Source organism: Rhinolophus ferrumequinum, chromosome 25 (assembly GCF_004115265.2).
Source record: "Rhinolophus ferrumequinum isolate MPI-CBG mRhiFer1 chromosome 25, mRhiFer1_v1.p, whole genome shotgun sequence".
Taxonomy (NCBI): domain Eukaryota; kingdom Metazoa; phylum Chordata; class Mammalia; order Chiroptera; family Rhinolophidae; genus Rhinolophus; species Rhinolophus ferrumequinum.
In genome coordinates, this window is record NC_046308.1 from 22961683 (window position 1) to 22983208 (window position 21526).

General features: G+C 46.5%; 2 protein-coding genes across 7 annotated transcripts in view; one reads left to right on the top strand and one right to left on the bottom strand.

Moving 5' to 3' along the window:
* Positions 1-19232, top strand: YPEL1 (yippee like 1). 3 transcript variants are annotated; one of them, XR_004422064.1, is made up of 6 exons: positions 1-213; positions 10963-11245; positions 14038-14081; positions 14589-14697; positions 16123-16346; positions 17726-19232. XR_004422064.1 is itself a non-coding variant. In XM_033097351.1 (5 exons), exons 2-5 carry the CDS (start codon positions 11129-11131, stop codon positions 16210-16212), a joined length of 360 nt encoding a protein of 119 aa, XP_032953242.1. In that variant the 5' UTR covers positions 1-213; positions 10963-11128; the 3' UTR covers positions 16213-19232. The 3 variants fall into 3 exon arrangements, 2 of the variants coding, with proteins under 2 accessions (XP_032953242.1, XP_032953243.1); XM_033097351.1 differs by having other exon boundaries at positions 16123-19232; XM_033097352.1 differs by having other exon boundaries at positions 10989-11245; positions 16123-19232.
* PPIL2 (peptidylprolyl isomerase like 2) overlaps positions 17042-21526 on the bottom strand; it is a 27633-nt gene continuing 23148 nt past the window's right edge. The window contains exons 20-21 of one of the 4 annotated variants that reach the window (XM_033097350.1): positions 21236-21358; positions 17042-20304 (exon numbers count right to left, since the gene is read on the bottom strand). In XM_033097350.1, coding sequence (XP_032953241.1) covers positions 21262-21358 — 97 coding nt within the window. In that variant the 3' untranslated portion in view covers positions 17042-20304; positions 21236-21261. Of the gene's footprint in view, positions 21359-21526 lie in introns of all 4 variants that reach the window. The other 3 variants (XM_033097349.1, XM_033097348.1, XM_033097347.1) reach the window with 3 other exon arrangements.

Below are 21526 nucleotides of genomic sequence, written 5' to 3' on the forward strand. Positions count from 1 at the left end.
GCCGTTAACGGCGGCGCGGCGGTGCCGTGGCTCCAAAACAAAGGGCAGGCGGCCCGCGGGGCGGCGGCGGGAGGATGTCTCGCGCTCTGCGGAGGCGCCAACGGCCGCAGCGCGTCCCGGGCCCTACTGGGGTCGCCTGAGAGCCGATCCCGCGCTGACCGAGGTCCGGGCTGGATGGGTGCTGCGGGCCGGGGCGCGGACCGCGGAGCGGCCGTGAGTACGGGCGGGCCTCGACACTGTTGCGCGGGCGGCTACTTTGTGGCGACCCGAGGAGCCTGCGGCTGCGGGCGGGGCCCGGCGGCACCTGTTGGGCGTCCGGGCGGGTGGGCGGGGCGCGAGCGGATCGCACCTGTAGAGGTTTTTCTTCTGATTTGATTATTTGATTTGTTAATATTCGGTGCACTCCGCTTTGGAGAAGACCATAAAACCTAAACCTTTTTTTCCACCTTTCCTTCCCTCCTCCCCACCCCCTCCCAACCCGGCCATGGGAAATGTACCGAGAGAATGAGCTACATGGTAACAGGCTTTTCCCTCTTAAAAAAAAAAAAAAAGTCGCGATAAGGGAGGGAAATGAGGACAAAAGAGGTTTCCTAGGAATGAGAATGATTATGAAAAGGGGGAAACGTTTTCAAGTTGCCCACATCAAGATCGTGACTAAAACGAATTGTCCTCCGTGTTAGTTCACACTTGTGGCACTAGGGCTCTGTAAAGCAAAGCCTGCAAAAGCCTTAGCTTCGGAAAACTGCTAAGTAGGGTCCTCCTCCCCAAAGCCTGCCTCTAATTGGCAACCTCTGGTGAACAAATTATGTGCTGAGTTCTAGGATGGAAGGAGGCTGAATTCCGTTTTAGATAATGGCTTTGGAAGACATCAATTTCTCCACCCCCAAGCCTTTTCTGTTCAGTTGCATTTCTTCTTCCTCTTTGTATCCAAAACATGCACACCTTAACCTGTTGTTTCCTTTGCCAAGAATGTTATTCTTTCCATCAACCAGTCCCTCCCTATCCTAAACTACCCAAACCTCAAACGAGGCTTGCCTCTTCGAGGAACCCCTTCAGGTGCTTCACCTGAGCAAGCTGCCCCTCCCCTACCTATCACCTGCGCATCCTCCAGCCTTTGTTCTAGTGGAGGTAACAGAGGTTGGTTGAGCCCTTGCCGGGTGCCAGGCACTGTGCTGGTTCCCAGTGTTACTGGGCTTCATAATCCTGCACTGGTTCCTTCCACCCCAGCTCTTGGGTGCCAATAACGGAATGTCTGAAGAAGGCTAATACTGAGGCTCTCCTAGACCCTCAAGCTCCCTTCCCTTGCATCTCACAGGGTACAGGTGTCTTGTGGGAACCCCTCAGAACTAGGACCAGGGCAAAATCATGTCGTACCATGGCCATGTAGCTCAGGGTCTGGCCTGTATTGGGCGCTTCAATAGTCTGTCTGTTTTTTAAATGTTCTTATTTTGGAATAACTTTAGATTTACAAAAAAGTTGCAAAGATAGTACTGATGGTCCCAAATGCTCCATACGCAGTGTTTCCCCGTTGTTACCATCCTACATTTGGCCGAATTAACAACTGACACGGGTACATTCCTTTAACTAACTTCCAGACATTAAGACTTTCCATTTTGAAGCACAAAAATTTGTAAAGCTTTTTCTTTACGTTGAGAGCGGTGTTTCTAAAATGTCTGTCTTTGATTCTGCCTGTCTTCACTAAGTCTATGAGGACCCTGTGTCAAGGGACAGGGTTGAGAATGCAGGGGGCCGTGGCTGTCATGTAGTTTTAATGTATTTTTATCCCTAGACGACTGATAAAGGGAAAATAATTGAAAATATAAAGCAGCAATAGAAGTCCCTCTGCTTTAAAACCATTCTCTGACACTCTTCACTCGAGATTTATTTGGTCTAAAATTTTTAGAAAAGTAGTTAGATTTGCTAATCAACAAAACCTCTAGGGAGAATTTGGACAAGAGATTTCAGCAGAGGTTGGAGAAAGTTCTGAACAGCCAAGTCACTGGAGGGCTAAGAGTTCTGGGTCGGGCAGTGTGAGTAGGTTTCCGGAAAGAAATCAAGAGCATGAGATGGAATTGGCCTGCCTCTGACATTGTGACAGAAGAAGGCATTGCGGGAGGAAGACCTATCTACTGCTGAGAGTAAAATGGAAATCCTGGAGCCAACCCACTGATTTCCATGCCCTGGGAGGGGACTCCTTCTCTGGCACCTGCTGAGCCTCAGAACTAAGACCAGGGTTCCCTGTAGGTTTCGTGAGGTACTTACTCTTTGCCATACTGTAACAATGACATGACCACTTGTGTGATTCTCTGGGCCGCCTTGTGAATTGCGTATTACTCCCTTTTTACAAAAAGGTAACAGCTTAGCCTCTAAATTTGTGGCACAATTTCAGTCGAGCCTTCTTTCAGCCTCATCCAACCCTCACTGCCGACAACCTGTCTCTTGCCAAACGCCACAATGCCACCTGTCTTCTCAGCATCATCACACTCTCCCCTGAACACTGGCCCCCTTTCTAATTCCTCTTGTTTCAGGTTTTCCCTTTTCCCTTGCCCCAACACAGGGCTTTGAGTGTTTGTTTTATTTAGCATGTGACTAATAGTTGAAGATTCCCAGTCTCTTTCCTCCTGCTTCAGTCCAGTCTCCTAGGTCTAGTCCCACTGGGGCAACTGGAAAGAAGGCCAGCCTTGCATGTGTAGTTCCTGAATCTATCCACTTCTTGTTAGCAAGGAGGCAAGCAGCCTCTGCTAGGATGTGTCCCAGGGCCGCACTGGGAAACTTTGTGACCAGTGGGAGAAATAAAGAAGAATGTATTGAAGGTTCTTCTCAAAGAAAGTCAGTGCAAACTCATTAATCAGTAGTCTCAATGGAGACACGGAGGCAGGACCAGAGCACAGGCAAGATGAGAGCTGAGGGTGAGAGCGTGGAGGGTAGAGGTGTCCTAGCCACTGGGCGATGCAGGAGCCCAGACCCCTCCAGTTCTCCAGAGAGGCAGGGGCAGTGGACGCCGCAGAGGGCTGAGGTGACTGTCTGAGGACAGCCATGTAGGTGGTAGGACTGAAGGTGTCTTCTTGCCCCTCCCAGTGCATCCACTGGTCCATCAAGGTTGCAGTTCCTGAAATGTGGGGGAAAGCTTTTCATCCTGTAATTCAAGTAGGAAGGAAGTCTGTGTGTGTGAAGTGAAGCTGGTAGTGCCAAAGGCAAATTGTATCCTTACTATCACCCTTTGATGCAAATCCTTCTAGGCCTTTCCACGCCTGTGTGTGCATGTACTGTGTGTGAGGGTTTGAATCATCAGTACATACACTTGGTATCAAAATCAAAAGTTGCAAAAGAAGCAGACAGTGAAAAGGAAGTCACCTTCTCTGTCCTTCCTAGCCCCAGCCTGAGGTCCCACGTTGGAACTATTTCTGATTCATGTATCAAGACATTTGGCCAGTCTCTGGGTTAGACTTGCGGTTTCTAGTCTTTTGTTATTATAAACAACATTGTAACACCCAGTTATTTTGCACATGTGCAAGTCAGTCTGGAGGAAAAGGCCTGAGCTGGACCCTCAGTCCAGGGGTATGTACCTGGCAGCCCTGATGGGTGTTACCAAATGGCTGCATCATAGCCAGTGGTGTTATCAATGGTCTGAAAATCTTTGCCAACCTGTTAGGTGGCAAGGCAAATATCAGTGTGCCTTTAATTTGCATCAATGAGTAAAGTTCACGTCTGTCCACCTGTCTACAAGCACAGTGGTCCAAGGTGTAGACTGTCAGGCTTCAAACCCAGCTCCTCAGCTGTGCAACCTTGGCAAATTGACTAACCTCTCTAGGCTTCCATTTCCCTTTCTGCACAGTGGGACTGATAAGAACACTCATTTCTTATGGCTGCTGTTAATTCATTTGATTTTCATAGATTCAGCTGCTTAGAATAGTGCTGGCCTTAGCTGTGAGGCTCTGTGGGAGCTGCTGCATTTCCTTTTCTGTGATGGATGCTGATGTCCCCACGCATGCCACCCTCCTGGGATTCTATCTGGCTGGACACAGCAGGACACATGACCATGTTCTGCATCTTTTTGAGCTGTTTTCTTCCCCTGCTCCCCTGGAGCTCTGTCCACCGGCGACAGGGAGACCCCAGTTCCCTCTGACACTGGTGAGCCCGCTTCTTTGCCTGGTGCCTCCCTTTCTCCTCACGGGTGAAGTGGGGGCTGAGACTTGAGCTTACCTGCCAGGTAGTGGTAACATTGAGAGGAAAGGTAAATGGCATTGGGAATAGAGAGAATGGGACATCTTGGGGTCTGGTTCCCTGTGGGTGTGAGGACCCGGCGGGGTGGTTTAGAGAGAGGCAAGGGAGCCCTCAGGCTCCTTAGGTAGAGGATGCCTCGGGCCGGGGCCACCCATGGCACCTTCAGAGGACTGACGGGCATTCATGGCACTGAGAAATTCAAAATAAACAAAACTCTTGGCAAGGTGTTGTCCCATACAAAAGTTAAAAACGAGAGGTGTTCCCCATTCTAATTATGAGTGTAAGTGATATCACTTGTTTAAAAGCCATGAATAAAGTTCGGGGCACTGTCTGTCTTCTCCATTCAGGTCACTGGGAGCAGTGTTTTGCCCCCAAAGGGGCCCTAGAACTCTAAAGACCTGAATAAACAGCCTTTGAATAACCTAAGATTCCTCGTCTCTTTGCCCCTTTACAACACGCGTTAGAGGGAAGTTCAAGGAAAGGAGAGAAGGCATAAAATAAGTTTATGAATTTAAGGTTTCTTTCAATAAAGAAAAACTCATGTGAAGATATTAAAACAGTCTCAACATGAGTTCAATACAAAGTGAAGTCAGAACAAGTTCACTCCTTGGTCATCACTGATGGGTGGAGCATGTGTGGATTTCAGTGTGTCCATGTGGCCGGTGTGGGACACATGGGCGAGCAGTAGGGACAGAGCTGGGGAGGACTTGGCCAGCTGGGCTGGTGCACGTGGTGTCTGAGTTGACACTTACCTGCATGATCTTCCGGGGACCTGTCAGTGAGCTTATCAAAGGCAGTAGGGATGCTGGGGTTCAAATTCATAAAGGACCCAGAAGGTCGGAGCAAGATAAAATCTGATAAAATGGATTGGGGTTGATGTGATGCCATGTTCTTGATTCTGAAGAAACCCCAGGGAAAAATTCATGACTTAATGGCAGCTAATGGGGAAAAAGTTTATGGTGGGAATCACTGATTGGGAATATCCAATATAATCAGGCTCGTTCAGAAACCCTTGAACCGTTGCTTGTGAAGACCGTCTACTGGAGAAGGAAACAGGCTTCATTTTAGAAGATAGGTGTGTGGGTGTGTGCACTTTGGGTGGACATTTCCTCCACAGTAGTCTTGCTTGCTGGTTTTCTCTGCTGGGAAGTGTGTAAGCTATTAATTTTTGTTTATGGTGTGAAATAGGATCCAACTTTATTTCTCTTTTCCTAGATACACAATTCTCCACCATTATTTTGGAAAAAATCTGTGAGCCGCAGTGCCACTTTTTTCCCCCTGTTTTCTGCCTCCCCTTTCCTCTTACACTCCTGTTCAAGCTGTTGTTTCTCAGTCTAGTTGTGTAGGACACAGCTCCCTGGCCTGTGCTGGTGTTATGAGCCTTGCGCTCCCCGGCTGAGGCCGTCGGTCGCTGGTCATCGGTCAGTCCCTCACAGCAGCCCGCTCCGGCTGCCGGCCGCTCACACTGGCCACCAGCCACTCACGGCAGCACACAGCAGCTTACACTGGCTGCTGCACAGTGCCACTTTTGCTATATCTGGTGTCCATCTATGTGTCGGTCTGTTTCTGTCACTTTGACCTGTTTTCTGTCCTGAGCCAGTACCACACTGTCTTGATGATTCTAGTGGAAAATGACAGGACTTGCTCTCTGGCAGACTCCAGTAGAGAACATGCTCCCATCTTGCTCTTCACCAGTTTGTATCTTTTGACATGGTGAGGTTCATAACACACTACCCCAAAATGTGGCACCGTGGCATATTGAATATCGTAAGTTGATGGAGTTTGAGAAAATGGCAGAAGCAGGAAGATCACTCTGACCTCTCTGCCTTACCCTGATGACCTGAAACAGGCCATAAAACTCCATGAAGATGTTCTTATCACCAGAGACAGGGAATTTGAGGCCAAGAAATCTGTATAAACAAATCTTGTTAAACTAACCCTTATCTTTCTAGTTACTTCTACTCCTCTGCTTTGTCATTTCTTCACAAATGTATCGAGTCTTTGTCTAAAAGCTATAAATGCTTCCTGCTCTGGTGTCTTCTTCTGGTCTTCATTTTCTTGGGATGGCTCACATGGTAAAATTTCTCCTCTTGGTGTTGGTTAGAGCGTGGTGCTGACAGCACCAAGGTTGCTGGTTCGATCCCCACATGGGCCACTGTGAGCTGTACCCTCCTTAAAAAAAGAAAGAAAGAAAAGAAAACTCCTCTTACTCTGTCTTTGTCAGTTTAATTTTCAGACCAAGCGAGGGTCCTAAGTGGGTCAAGAAAAACTTTTTCTTCCCCTCCAGACACTTCTAGGATAAGTTTTAGAACCAAGTCTCTCTGTCTCTTTCCGACTCTCTGGCTTGCACGTGCACACACACACACTGACACACACCAACACACATTCCCGGATTTTGATTCGAATTGCATTTAATTTAAAGGTTACTTTGGGGAGAATTCATTTATTATAGTATCTTTCAGTCCTAATCATTTATTTCTCCATTTATTTAAGTCTTCCTTAATGTCCCTCAAAGTTTTATAATATCCTCTGTAAAAGTGTTTCATGTCATTGAATTTGTTCTTAGGTACATTGTACTGTTACACTCTTGTATAGAAGGCACCCTGGTTTTATTCCTGATCTCAAAAAGAATGTTTTCTGAAGTATTACCAGTAAGTGTGATGTTTACTATGGGTTTTTTAGTAGATGACTCTTAACAGGTGAAGAGGTTCCCTTATGGTTTTATTCGGCATGGAATGTTTTTTTAAATTGTGAATGGATGTTAAATTTTGTCAGATGCTTTTTCTGCATCTTTGAGATAAACAGATTAAGAGAACGATAGGTGGTGAATATATTAACGATATTTTTTTAGTGTTAAATGATCTTGTTTTCCTGTGATAACGTCTACTTAGTTGTGTTATCCTTTTAAAATGGTATTCGATTCTGTTCAGTAATATTATTTAGGATGTTTGCATCTTGGTTCCTGAGAAGAAAATTATAGTGAATTTCATTCACATACTGCCCTGATCAAGGTTGAGCTGGCTGCATTGGATGGTTGGAGAGGGCTCCCTCTTTCTCTTTTCTGGAAGAGTTTGTGTCAGATTGGAATTTTTCCTTCCTTGAAGTTTAGAATTTACCAGTGATGCTCTGTGGGCCTTTCAGTTCAATTGTGTGTGTGTGTGTGTGTGTGTGTGTGTGTGTGTATTGATGGAGAAAACGTTTTACCAGTGATTCCATTTCTTTCACGTTAATGGGGTTATTCAGGCTTTCTGTTTTTTTCTTGAGTCAGTTTTGAAAACTTATATATTTTTTGGAAATTATCTGTGTGATTTCCATTTTCAAATATATGAACTTAAAATGGAAATTGATTTCCATTTTCAAATATATGGACTTAAATTGATCACAACATCCTCTTATCCAGAAATCTTATTTAAAAAGGTGATATCCTATTTCCATTTCTGACATCTTATTCCACCTTTTTGGTCCCTTCCCTTCTCTCTCCTGATCAGTCTTACCAGAGGTTTGTCAATTCTAGTCATCTTTTGTAAGAACAAACTTTTGGCTTTGTTGAGCCTCTCTAGTATATTTTTCCCCCCGTTCCATTATTTTTCCTAATTATTTCCTTTCTTATATTTTATTTGGGTTGTTTTTCTGTTACCTTGCTAACTTCTTAAAGATGAGTGTTTAGCTGTCTTATTTTCTAATATACATCCTTTAAGATTATACATTTCCCTTATAAGTACTGGTAAGTAATTATTTTATTGTTCAAAATAATTTCTAATTTCCATTATTTTTTGACCCATGGGTATATTATAAGTACATTTATTCTAAACATATGTGGATTTTTTCTAGTTGCATTATATTATTGATTTCTAACTAAATTGTGTTGTGGTCATAGAATATACTGTGATTTCAATCCTTGGGAATTTGTTGGGACTTGTTGTATGGTAAATGTTTGTGTACTTTAAATGAGTGTGGATTCTGCAGTTCTTAGATACAGTTTTCTTCATGTCTTTTAGGTCCAATTTCTTCATCACTTTGTGCAAATCCTCTAGATCTGTACTCAGTTGTGTTTGCTCTATCAGTTACTGAAGGATACAGTAAAATATAAATATATTTACACTATATATTTATATACTGTCATGTGTAACAATAAATATATGCTATATAGTGTGTATATATACTAAGTATACATAAATATATAAATAGATACTAAATATGTAAATATATGTGCAATATAGTTTATATATTATAATCAGTAATTCTAGTCTGATTATAGATTTATCTGTTTCTCCTATAGTTTTGTCAAATTTTTTTTTAAACGTTTTATTTATTTATTTTTTAAGTGTGTTTTTCCAGAACCCATCAGATCCAAGTCAAATAGTTGTTTCAATCTAGTTGTGGAGGACTCAGCTCACAGTGGCCCATGTGGGGATTGAACCAGCAACCCTGGTGTTATGAGCTTTGTGCTCTAACCAACTGAGCTAACTGGCCGCCCATAGTTCTGTCAATTTTTGTATCATATATTTTGAGGTTATGTTACTAGGCAATTAAGATTTACATTTGTGATTTATCGCCTGCTGTTTTTATCATTATGAAGTAACCCATTTATCTATCTAGTAACATTTTCCCCTTAAATATTATTTAAGGGAAATAGTAATATAGTTTTATTATTTGCATATTGTATCTTTTTCTTTACTTTTACTACTTTAACTCCTTTATTGTGAATCACATACATACAAGAAATACATAAAACAAATATGCTGTTAGCAAATAATTAAAACCATACATCTGTGTTGCACCACCTACATCCTAGCCTTATTCTTTTCAACCTTTCTGCGTCCTTATGTTTAAGATGTGTCTCTTGTATATAGCATCTGGATGAATTTTGTTTTCTGCTCAGTCTGAAACCTTAAACTCTAACATTTAGTCCTTATATTTCTTTTTTTACCCCCCTTCTTCCACCTCCCCCCACAGTCCTGTTCACGCCGTTGTTTCTCAGTCTAGTTGTGTAGGACACAGCTCCCTGGCCCGTGCTGGTGTTATGCGCTCCCCCCTACCCCCCCCACCCCCCGCCGGTCGGCTGCTCACAGCAGTTCATTTATATTTCATGTAAGCATTGGTACATTCGGGTTTAAATCTCCCTCCTTTCTCTGTGCTTCCTGTTCTTCCCATCATGTTTATTTTCCTCTCCCTTTTTTCTTGCCTCCCTTAAATTGACATTTTATCATTCCCTGATATTTTCTTTTATAGGTTTGGAAGTTACACACTAGGTTTTTGTTCTTATAGAAGTTTCATCCAAAAATTATATTTTTCCTTAATTTACCAGATTCTAAATTTAATCAATACTTATATCTTTGATTTTGGACAATACAAGAACTCTAGAAAATTTCCATTTGAGTTTTCACCCTGACTTATTGTTGTCATGCGTTACAGTTGTATCTTTTTAAAGCTCTATAAGACATTGTTGTTCTGATTCCCCATATATTTACCATTTTCTTTGTCACTCTTTTACAGTCCGAAGTTTAGACTTTAGTGTTTTTCTTCTGTCTGAAGCACATCGTTGAACTTCCTTTACTGATACTTAGTGAAGTCAAACTTTTTAGTTGTCTGAAAAATATCATTTCCCAAGTTCTTGAAAGATATTTTCACTGGATATGGAATTCTGGGATAGCAGTTATTACCTTTCAGAAACTTAAAGGTACCTTTCCCTACTGCCTTCTGGGCTCCCTTGTTTCCCTTGGGAAGTTGTTCTGTTGAAAGATGATTTTTCCCTCCCCTTTTGGATACTTTTTTTCTTTTTCTTTAGTGTTCTATGGTTTCATTGTTATGTGACCAGGTTTAGCTTTATTTTTATTTATCCTACTTGGAATTAGTGGACTTCTAAGTAAGTCTATGGATTGGTGTCTTTCTTCAATTCTGGAAAATCTTTAATCATTATCTTTTCAGAATAGAGGGTCTCTGCCCCCATTTTCTTCTCACTTTCTGTAAATCTACATACATGTCTGTGCTTTTGGTGTCATATTCAAGAAGTCACTGCCAAATCCGATGTCATAAAAATTTTCAGTATATTTTAAGAGTTTTGGAGTTTTTGTTCTTACATTTAGGTCTCTGATCTATTTTGAGTTTATTTTTGTATGTGATGTAAGGTGAGGGTCCAACTTCATTCTTCTGCAGGTGGATATTCTGTTTTCCCAGCAGCATTTGTTGAAAAGACTGTCCTTCCCCCATTGAATGGTCTTGGCACCCTTGTCGAAAATCATTTGACCATAATGCAAGGGTTCATTTCCGGACTGACGTGTAAGATCTTAAAGATTAATTAACAGGGGGTCATCACTCATATTCATAAATGTCATGTTGCTTTGAGTCATTAACACCATCGTTTGGGACAAGATGTCTCCAGTGCTCCTGCTGGCCTCACTCTGACAGGGGCCTTGTTGAGTGCTTTTCCGTACACATTTCCTGAAACCACACGTCATACAAGATGTATCTGATGAAATATTTTTCTCAAATTATTTGTATGTAAAAGTAGTTCACCTGCCACTTCCAACTAAATTTAGAGTGGTTAAATGGTGATTAAGTATTCGTATTCTTTTTAGGTACAATTAATATTAAAGAACTAGATCTTTAGCTTCTAGTCCTGCCCACCCTCACCCCCACCCCCACCCCCCATTCTTCAAAATACATCCATCCTAAATATACCTTCTTGATGTATTTCATTCTCTCTGTAACTCGCTCTGTGTCTTGATTTGTTGACAGATTGTGACATTTTTCTCTCGTCCCAGCTGTGTGGACAGTGCCACACGCCCTCTGAACAACAACGGCTCTTGCGTGCCTATTCCAGTGTTTCTTCTGTCAGAGAGCACAGCAGAGCCGTAATTCTTCCAGTGCCAGCCCAGAGCTGAGCGAGGAGTGCCCAGCAGAGATGGTGAAGATGACAAAATCCAAAACTTTCCAAGCTTATCTGCCAAACTGTCACCGAACGTACAGCTGTGTCCATTGCAGAGCCCACCTGGCAAATCACGACGAGCTGATCTCTAAGGCAAGTGGTTTGTGTCTAAAAATTGACTAGATACCCTTAACAATGATTATCATACCTAATTAGCGGATGGATATTGAACTATCACATGGCTTCCTGGGTTTACTGTGTCCTAAAAGTCTAGAGCCTCCTGGGCAGTGTTGATGACAGTTTTGTGCGTGATTAGGTGCGGCTGCACCACGGTTTTGGTTGTGATCTTTACACAGTGGGTGGGTTTGGAGGGCCGAGCAGCTGGGACTCCCAGATATCACGAAGAGCAAGATGAGTCAGTTACTTGTCAGAGCAGTAAAATTAGTGTGAAAGCAGAGACACTGAAGGAACAAAGGAAGTCTAGAAAATCTGTGGAAATAGTTTAATAGTAAAGGAATTAAGAATTTTTAAAACTCAGAATGGTTAAGAAGAAAAGAGGCTATAATATTGAATGTTAACTATAAATGAAAAAAAAAAGATAACAACATAAGAAAAGAGGCTATCATGGGGGACGTGGGGTCTTTCAGGACAATGCCCAGGAGACAAGCTGTGGGCACCCTGTGCAGGATGAGGAGCAGCCTGGTAAATGTGAAAAGAAGAGCGTGAATCTTCCGTATTAAGTTGAACACTTTATTAGCAAGCAGTGTGTACTGTTGATAATGAACCACTTAAGAACATTTAAAACACTCCCAGCCTAGTGGATGAGTAAATGCTCCCCTGGGAAACAGTGACAATCGTCTCCCACTCATCCTCACAGGTCTTGACCCCCACCCATCCTCACAAGTTCTGCCTTCCAGGGCTGGATGAACTTCAAGCTCGTTTGAAAACAAAGTCCGTCAGGAAGTTGTTCCTTTCAGGAATCTCCGCTTAGGCTTCTTATTTCACTCAGAAGAACGTTTATCTACTTGTGTTTTAACTAGGTAACAATGAGAGGCTGTCTCGTTTCCATTCATCATCTGAAATAAAAACTGTTAAACCGGCAGATTTTCTGTTCTCTCATTGCTTCTGTGTCTCCATTGTTCATTCAGAAGTTTCAGATCAGAAGTGGAAGTACCTCAGGCACCTATTTTCTTGGTTGCTTTCCAAGGCCGAGCTGCTCCAAGGCCTGCGGGTTGGAGCTTTGTGGGTTGGTGACCTCGCTGAGCCGGTGACACCTGAGCAGGCATCAGTGGCAGGCACCATTATGGTCTTTGTTCTGAAGCATGCCAGTGGATCCATCATGAGGTGGGCCAAAAGGAATTTGAGCTGCTGCTTTCAAAGAATCTTAAAGCCATTGAGCTGTTTTTTTAAATTACATCAAGAGCAGAGGCCTGCTAGGTGGAAACAGTCATGACATTGAGTGAGCGTTTCAGGATGAAAGGGCGCTGAGAACCTAAACTCTCCAAGCACATGGGCTGCCAAGAGACATCAGACTTGTGTTTCAGCTGGTGAGAAAGGAAACAGCTGCTTTTTCTCCCTTACACTGTGATGCCGTGGCACTTACCACGGAGAGTAGAACTCAATTCACAGGAGACTAGAGGTGCTGTCCTGAGAGGGGGTTCGTCAGCCTCTGGGTCCATCTTTGCACTAACAAGCAGTCCCCTGGCCCAGGGGATCCTTCTTGGTGTAGGCAGGTCTGATTGTTAGAAGGTCTTTCTGGTTTGCAAACTATGTCTGCAGGCCACATCTCGCACACCACCTGTTTCTGTAGTTTTATTTATCATGTGTGGCTACTTTTGTGCCACAATCGAGTATTTGCAACAGAGGCTGTATGGCCTCCAAAGCCTAAAATATTTATCATCTGGTCCTAATTTACAGAAGTTTGCAGAGCTCTGCTGTAGGCAGCCCATGGCCTGAATCTGAACCACAGATCTGATCACATCATGGATCTAAACCCTGTGTAAGAAATAAGGAATTGCAGAATAGGTGAGAAGTAGGAAAAATAGTCTAGAAAATTGGAGCCTGATAGGGATATGTGGGAAGGCCATAAAATGGTTGTTAAACTGGACATAAAATAGTATTCCTAATTCTAGGAAGTCACAGAAGGGAAGAGCCTTTTTTTAAGTCTGAAAGCTGTATATTTAAGTCAAAACACTGCTAACCTCAGGCTAGGTTTTGCTGCAATAACAAAGAACCCCAAATCTCAGTGGCTTAAAACGAAGGTTTATTTCTTGTTCAGGTGAAACAACCAAAGACAAGTTCTTGATTTGGTTTGTGTTTCATTGATTATTTTTGTGGTCCATCTTTTCCATTTATTTGGTCTTGAGCCTGGAACGGAGCAGATGAACCCCTGCAGCTGGTGTCCCCTCTTGTTCTGTGAGAGTGAGGGTTGTGGCAGCTATGACCCAATTATGTCAGGGAGGTACAGATCCCCTATTCTGCCTCCTTAATCATCCTAGAATACATGAATATGCTATAGGGTATTTCTTGTAACACTTTCCTGGGGTGAGCTGTCACTAGAAGGTCCTTTCCTCCAAGTAAGGGGCCATCTTAGGCAGTGACCTATTTTTATTTCAATGGTAAAGCTTGGAAACGCCCTCCTGCCCCTAATATCTGACAGACGTGGTTGGTGTATCTTGTCCTGGTGGATCGAGTGAGAACAGCGGGGCAGCCCCTCCGGGCTGTAGGAGCACTGGGACGCCCCGGGCCCTCCTTTCGGGAAGACGCTTGTCCTGCTCAGGGCCCTGAGTGCAGCCCCTTCATGCTCCACAAGGCAACCCTTCAACTCATGTCCAGGTCCCTGACCTGAAACCCAGCTTCTCCACTTGTCATTCCAAAATGCGAAACTCACCATCACTTTTTGTCGTATCACAACAAATCTTTTAAAACTTTTTTCTTCTTTGCAGTCCTTTCAGGGAAGTCAGGGGCGTGCCTACCTCTTCAATTCTGTGTGAGTATTGCTGCATTAGCCTTGCAGACATGCAGTGTTTGCTGTCATCACATTTATTGCTCCTGTACACACTCAAAGCTAGAATACATAGTGTTCACCAATGGTCTAGAATTACCCAGTGTCTCTTACATGATCTGAAAGAACTCGATCTCTAGTCTGAGAGTTTGGGGAAAGCATGATGCTTAACTGAGGAACTGGCTCCCACATACATGCTGTGGCTTGTTTCCCACTTGTGGTAGGTTTTGCGTTTTGCTACAGCAGAGCTATAGTCACCTCCCCACAGCCTGTCCTGTCCTGGGGAAATGAGTTGTTCCTTCTCCTAAGAGGTGGTGGTGGGCAGTGGGGGGGAAGGTGGGGAGTTAAGAAGAAACACTGCTGCATCTCTGGTAACCTACTGGTTCAAGAAAGGGGGGCCAGGGTGGGAGCCGGGGCGCCCCCTCCAGGTGGGGTGGAAATGCCCCCGTGAGGGCAGAAGGTCTCCAGCAGCTCCTGCCTCCTTCCCTGCAGGGTGAACGTGGGCTGCGGCCCTGCAGAGGAGCGAGTCCTTCTCACTGGCCTACACGCTGTCGCAGACATCTACTGTGAAAACTGCAAAACCACACTCGGGTGGAAATACGTGAGTAACCACCTTGTTTTGTTAAGAAAATGCAGATTTACTGTAATAAGTAAAACATTTACAACTGGAAACAAAATTTGCAAAGGCGTAAGACCTCCCCCTGGAAGTGTGATCCTATCAGTAAAAGAATACCTTTTAAAATAGAATTTATTTTGAGCCGATTAAAGATGTATGGGCACATCTTCATTTGCAGGGCAGGAGTGACAGCCACGCTGGTGGGGGACAAACGGCCCCACCCCACAGACCCGGTGCTCTCTGAAGACCTCATGGAACAAGGGGAGGGAGGCAGTTCCCCCATCTGGGGGACACTCACTGGCCGGCCAGAGCCCAGGGTAGCTGGTGTTATTTTGCAGTAGTGACCACAGCAGACTCTGCAGCACTTGGTGCCTCGCTTGCCGGGGACCGCCTCCGCCACGAGCTCTTGTTCCCAGCGCCTTCTTTCTCCTCGCACCTGTGCCCAATGTGGCCCTCCCACCCCATCTCCAGCCTTTACCTCCGAGGCTCTTCCTCCCTCCTGCGGCAAGCTTCCTGCAGGTACAGGTGCAGCCGCCCTCACCACGGCCTGGCCTCCCCCGCTTGCTGAGTGCTTAGCCTTGGGAAGTCCCTCCTGCTCCACACTCTGCTGCTGCTGCTTCTTCCCACCTCTCTGGCTGACCCTCCTCTGATCTCAACCTGTTTTGACCTCCTGTCTGTTGACAACGCCCAAACTTGTCCCTTGGCCCCAGCTTCTGTCCCATGTACCCAGTGCCTCCAGCCATCTCGTGCACACCCCCACCCCAGACTCGGCATTGAAGAGGCCCGTCTGCAGTGGTGCCTCCTGGAAGTTGTCTTCTGCAGCCATTCTGGTTGTCTTGGTCAAGGCCACCTGCTCTCCCTCCTTCTGGAATTCTCGATCGCTGGTGTCCCATATCCCCATCAGATATGAGGGGACACAGCCCCCAGCATGGAGACAGGCTCAGTGAGGCCTGCATGCTCCCCCAGCCCTTCCACCTGCTCGCCTGTTCCATCCCTGGCCATCCTCCCTCCCTCCGCAATGAAAGGCCTTCTGTCCCACCAGCATCTTTGAACTGTGCCCGGGGCTTCTGGTGCAGTTACCTTCACTCCCCTTTGGGGTCCCTGGAAGGGGCATCTTGGGCCTTTTCCTGCCTTCCAAATTGCCCTGCACATGGTAGGTGCTCATTAACAAATGTGAATTCATTTCTCTACAAGTTTAACCATGACTTGATGACAAGTGTACCAGAGGCCTACACTGCCCCCCATGGGTTTGTCACCTGAGACAGAGCCCTCCTGGCCATCAGCCTGGCACAGGGGACATCTGGGGAGACGTGATACTATAGACTTACTTTCTCTGAACACAGTGTAAAGAAGTTGAAAAATGAAACAGAGTCTGCCCTAAAACCTTCTCTTCTTTCTTTTTTTTTTAAGGAACATGCCTTTGAGAGCAGTCAGAAATATAAGGAAGGAAAATTTATTATTGAGCTTGCCCACATGATCAAAGACAACGGTTGGGAGTAGAGTGAGAACTTCCTGTTCTCTTCTGAATACTATTTTGTGAAAGAGACTGTAATATAATGGAAATGTAGGAGCGTCCTGGATGATACTTCTTGAACTTGAACTTCGCAAGCCACCTCTGCTGACCATTCCTGTGGGTAAGGCTCCATCCGGTCTGTCCTCTTCACGTGCGTGGTCATTTCTGACATGTTTCAGTGACCTTTTCCTAACGTCTCAAATTCTAGAGAAAGAATTAATCGACTGATGACTTATCCATCTAGTTAATACCTTCTTTAACCTATGCCTTTAAGATAAAGTTTGGCTGTGCTCTTTCATGTTCGATAGAAACAGACCACGGGGACAAGGTCTCCAGAGAGCAGGTTCACCCGTCAGAGTGAGGGTGTTGTAGCCCACTCTTTTCCTCATTTGCAAAATTCCAAATTGGATATTCCTCTTGCAGATGAGCTCTTGTCATAGTGCTCATTTTAGAATCTTCCAGAAGCAGTTATCAAATCTGTATACAAAGGGTGTTTTTTTAGCCTTGTTCAAAAACAGAGGACACCACTGATATATTTTAGGTAAGCTGTGGAGAAATGTGTCTAATGGAACCTCTTGGTTACTTAGGCCAATACCTTCCTTGTGTAGAAAGCAAGTGAACAGGTCGTTAGCTAAGCCTGTTCCAGGCCCTGCAGGCGTATGTCAGTCAGTCCCTGAGTGGCTGGTCCATGGAGTAATAGTTTAACACACTGGACTGAATAAATCAGATTTCCTTTTCTACTCTGATGTACTTGAAGAAAAATAATTATTTGTGCGAATGAAAGAGGCCAAAACTAACAGGATGGACTTCCAAACATGAGATTTGCTAGATTGTTTTAATGTTTTCAGAAAAGGTTAAAGTTGCAAGACAGGTTTAAACTTTGTAAATGAGATGTTTGGTTTGCTCGACGGGTCCCCCTGCCCCGCCTGGTTCTGTCCCATGGGCTGACACAGAAGGGACCTGGACGGTCCCCTAAGTCCTGAGTTTCCGCCACGTAGTTTAAGTTCCGATCCACCCGTGCTTCTGCAGGGAGTGGGGCGCTATGCAGGGGTTTGGGCCAGTTTGCAGAGAATGGAGGCCAAAAAACATTCCCACATGAGTTTTGGTTTTCAGTGTTCTAACTCGATGCCAGCTGGTGGGCCTGGCCTGGTGCAGCAGGCATCTGGGGAGGCCTTTGGTGCGGTCACCATGGCATGAGACTCATGGGAACCCAGCTCCAGGGGCAGGAAAAGGGCCTGGGGGAGGCAGGCCAAGAGGAGAGCGGGGTGCCCAGGTGATTCCCAGCCTGTGGACGGCTCTGAAACTGCCCGTAGACAATGTTAGTCCAGTGGCAATGAGTGTTAGTTGGCAGGGGACATGAGAGAAGGGAGGCCCCTTCCCTGACTCCCGCCTCCTCTGAACCTAGAGCCCGTTGCCCGTGCAGGCACTGGGCTAAACTGCCTGGTTCTGGTTCAGCAACTCACCGAGTCCCTTTCGGCCCCATCTCTGCCTGATTCAAAGCCTTGGAATGTGGGAAACGTTGCAGCCCTGGGCACGGACGTCAGGGCAAGTTAGTGCACGGAGGAGCCCCTGACGCACACCTTCGACTATGAAGGGAAGATCTTTGTACAGCTGTGGAAGCCTCTGCGCTTAGCAGGCACTCCGGCCGGCTGCTGCTCTCTGAGCTGGTGTCCCCGCAGATCTAGGCTGTCCCGGCTCATCCCCGTGTATCCAAGTTAGTGTTCATCTGTGCAGCCGTCGAGCCTCCAGGGCAGGGTCATTCACGTGGCACAGCCACTCACACGGTGCTCTTGCTGCCATGGTCCAAAATCTGAAGATGCTTCACTTGCGCGCTGGCACGTGAAACAGTAAACATCTGCGGCTCTGTCCTTAGTGAAAATGTGGAAGGGACTGAAAGACACCTTCCTTGAGGAGTACCAAGCACTGACAACTTGGCCTAAACTGCCATTTCCCTTCTCGTCTTGGTTCCTCTACAAACCTCAGTACTGCATCTGGAGGCGAGGACCAGGGAAACGGGGCCGTGGGACTCGAACGGCGGGCGCTGAGGGCGGTGGCTCCTGAGCGCTTCTCCACAAGATCTTCACTTAAACCGAAGAATCTTCTAAAATTCTTTTGACTGATTTTTGTATATACTAAACTTATATTTAAAGCTTTTGTATGTCCTGGGCAAGTTTACTGCTCCTTCGATTTGAGCACTTTGGTTTTTGTATCGTCTCTTGTGATAGCATTGAAACCTTCTCCTAGTGGCCCTATGAACGTACTTGTAGTTTTTTGTAATTGATGCCAACACTCTTACCACTGTTTTGTTGGTCTTTTGCAAAATCCAAGCTCCTTTTGAAACCAAATGAACTGACCATGAGCTGGCTTCAGGGAAGGACGTCCACGAGACCATGATGTGCTGGTAAAGTGCTGGAATGTTCCACCCTCTTAAATTCCTAAACAGTAAATATCAACCCTGACTTTTATTTAAATTATTTAAAATATTTTTCCCTTGAGAGGAGTGGGAGGTGACGCCGGATTATAAATGCATTTAACTTAAACTACGCTGCGTCCTCTGGCGCAGTCCATTTGCGTTAGAAATGTGGTTTAGTTGTGTTGCCATTTTATATACACGTACATATAGTATTTTTATACCTTAGCGCTTATTGATGGCATCTGTCAGATGTTAGAAAGGATCAAAAATGGGAATTTTTCAAGTCATTTAATTTACTTGATGACCTCACCAGATACTTAACAAAAACCAAGTGGTTTTAATATCTGGAAAACTACAATTTAAAAAGCTCCAAAATGACCACAGAAATGTAAACCCTCATTTATCAAAGGCGCCGGGCTGGCCTGTCCTCCCGCTATGGATCGGCTCCTGGGGCTGCAGCCTGGGCCGGCCCAGAGGTTTGCCCCTCGGAACAGGACTGCCAAGCTCAAGTGCACAAGCCTCCCTTGGCCTCCGTGTCCAGCATTTGGTCCTGTGTCTGTATGAGGTTTACAAATAAAGCTTCCATGTCCAATGTCTCCTTTTCAGTAGCACACCTGTCTTAGGCGCTCTGAAGCTGAGGGACAAGGCCCTGGTGTCCTGCACTGGGGCTGCGGGGTCCCCTCTCCATAGGCGGCTTTGGTCCTGTGCTGTCATACGTGGCCTGCAGCACCGGCCACCGGGGCTCCCCACCTGCTTGGGGCCTGTGAGCGTGGCCCAAGAAAAGCCGACCCCTGCATTAGGGGGCTGCAGCTATGCTGCACTCACCTCCTGCTTCTGAACTGCTGAACGGTGAGGCCCCTTCCCCTAAGGAGTCCAGAAATCCTCGGTACACTATACCCCATCCCCAGGGCCTTCACCCCCATTCTGCCCAGCCCTCTTCCCATGAGGCAGGCTTTTGGAGAGTTGGTGCAAACAGCGGGTAAGCCTTTCACAAGTGAGTTCTCTGTCAGACGTCTATAGCTGGGAGGCGGTCATGAAGAAGAGCGGGACTGGGCCTGGCTAAAGGTGCAGAGGGCCAGTGACTGTGCAGCTCAGGTCCCTGGCCGGCGGTTCTGGGCAGGGAGACAAACTGTAGGCGGTAGCAGACCTTGTTCTCAGTGCAGCAAAAAGCCCGTGACTGGCCTGAAGCAAGATGACAGCGGGCTGGCGAGCTTTGGGAACGTGACATGGCATCTGTGTGGACATGCATGAGGGGCATGGACAGAGGCAGGTGAGAGACAAAGGGCTTGGGCCTGAAGCTCAGCATCAGAGGGGAAAAGAAGAGCCATGGTACATTCTGGAATTATGACCCGTCGAGACTTCTTGGTGGAATTGAGGTTTGGAGTGAGGGGGAAAAGAAAAAGCAAGGATCGAGCCAAGTTAGAATTTTGGTGTGATGAGTGTGGAGGGGTGGGCTAGGGGGTTGGGGGCGGCCTGTGCCACCCCGAGGGCCATAGGCATTGAGAGCGGATGTGACGGGTGCACAGTGACCGTTTCAGAGCCCCAGGGCTGGAGCAGATGGGCGTCCTGGGAGGAGGTCACTGTCCCCACGTTTCTGCAGAGGCACTTCGGGCAAGCTGAGGTAGTGGTGTCAGGGTCAGGAGAACGGAAGCTAGGTTGGCATAGGCTGCAGAAGGAACGGAAAACAAGGACCGGCAGGCAAGAATAAGTTTTTTGAAGACATTTATAGAAAAATAAGGTCAGGGAAGGGATCTTTTTAAGTTAGAAATGCTGGTGCGGCTGGCCCGGAAGCCCTAAGAGCTGGGGCTGAAGGTCAGTGTTTGAGCATAAGGACAGGCCCTGAGGGTGGTGGGAGGTGGGGGCGAAGGGGGCCTGCCAGTTCCCTGGGGCCTTCTGCACGTCCATCAGGAACAGCAGGAGCCAGCTGGCTTCACCCACGTGTGGTCTCGTCACCATCCTGAGGCAGAAAGGTAGGTAGTCCTGGGGTGGAACTCTGACCCGAGCAGGTGTGCCAGAGCAGGTGTGCAGTGGGCATGGCTGTGACCACCCGTGGTCCTTGCTGGGTGGGCTGGACTCAGCAAACCCAAGCGACAGACAGCAGAAAAGGTTTTTGAAAATAAATGTCAAGGTTCTAGTCCAGAGTCCTTAAACCCAAGGTTGTCAAAACACAGACCGTGGAGCCCTGCCCCCAGCCTCCAGGTCAGAAAGTATGGGGTCTGAGAATCTGTGTTTCTAACAGGGTCCCAAGTGACACCACTGGTCAGGGACCACGGTGAGAAGAGGATGGCAGTGGGTGGTCGTAAAATAACCGGGATCAGATCAGCAGACACAGCCCTTCCTCCCAGGCCCGCACCCCAGGCTGGTCTAAGGGCCACTCCCCGTGCCTGGGAGTCTAAGACGTGGGCTCTGGCTGGGCCCAGGCCTGGAAACAGGGCCAGGCCGTTCTGCACTGGGTGCAGGATGAGGAGGCCGTGGCTCCTGGGGCCAGGAATGGGAACCCAGACAACAGGTAAGAACTTTATTCGAGTTGCAGCCCAAAGGGTAGGCTTATGAGGGCAGAAAACTCAGGGGACACACAACCAGCCCTGTGTCCCTACCAGGGTCCAGAGCAGCAAGCCTGCTGCTACCATGAGCTGAAATCCCCAAAACCGCGGCTGGGCTTTTTCTTGGCTACGGGGACAGCTGTACTGGTTGACGGTTCTTCCTCTGCTACACGTTTCCTGGGAAGAAAAGAACCAGATTCCAGCTGCCCTGGGGGTACCAGGCCCCGAGCTAGGAGTCACGTGCCTAGAAGTCACCCCCGACGCAGAGTCCCAGAGCCTGGACTGAGGCCCCCAGCACCCGCTTATGCTTGATCCAGTGCCTGGTGCCCCTTCCCCGCGCCACCA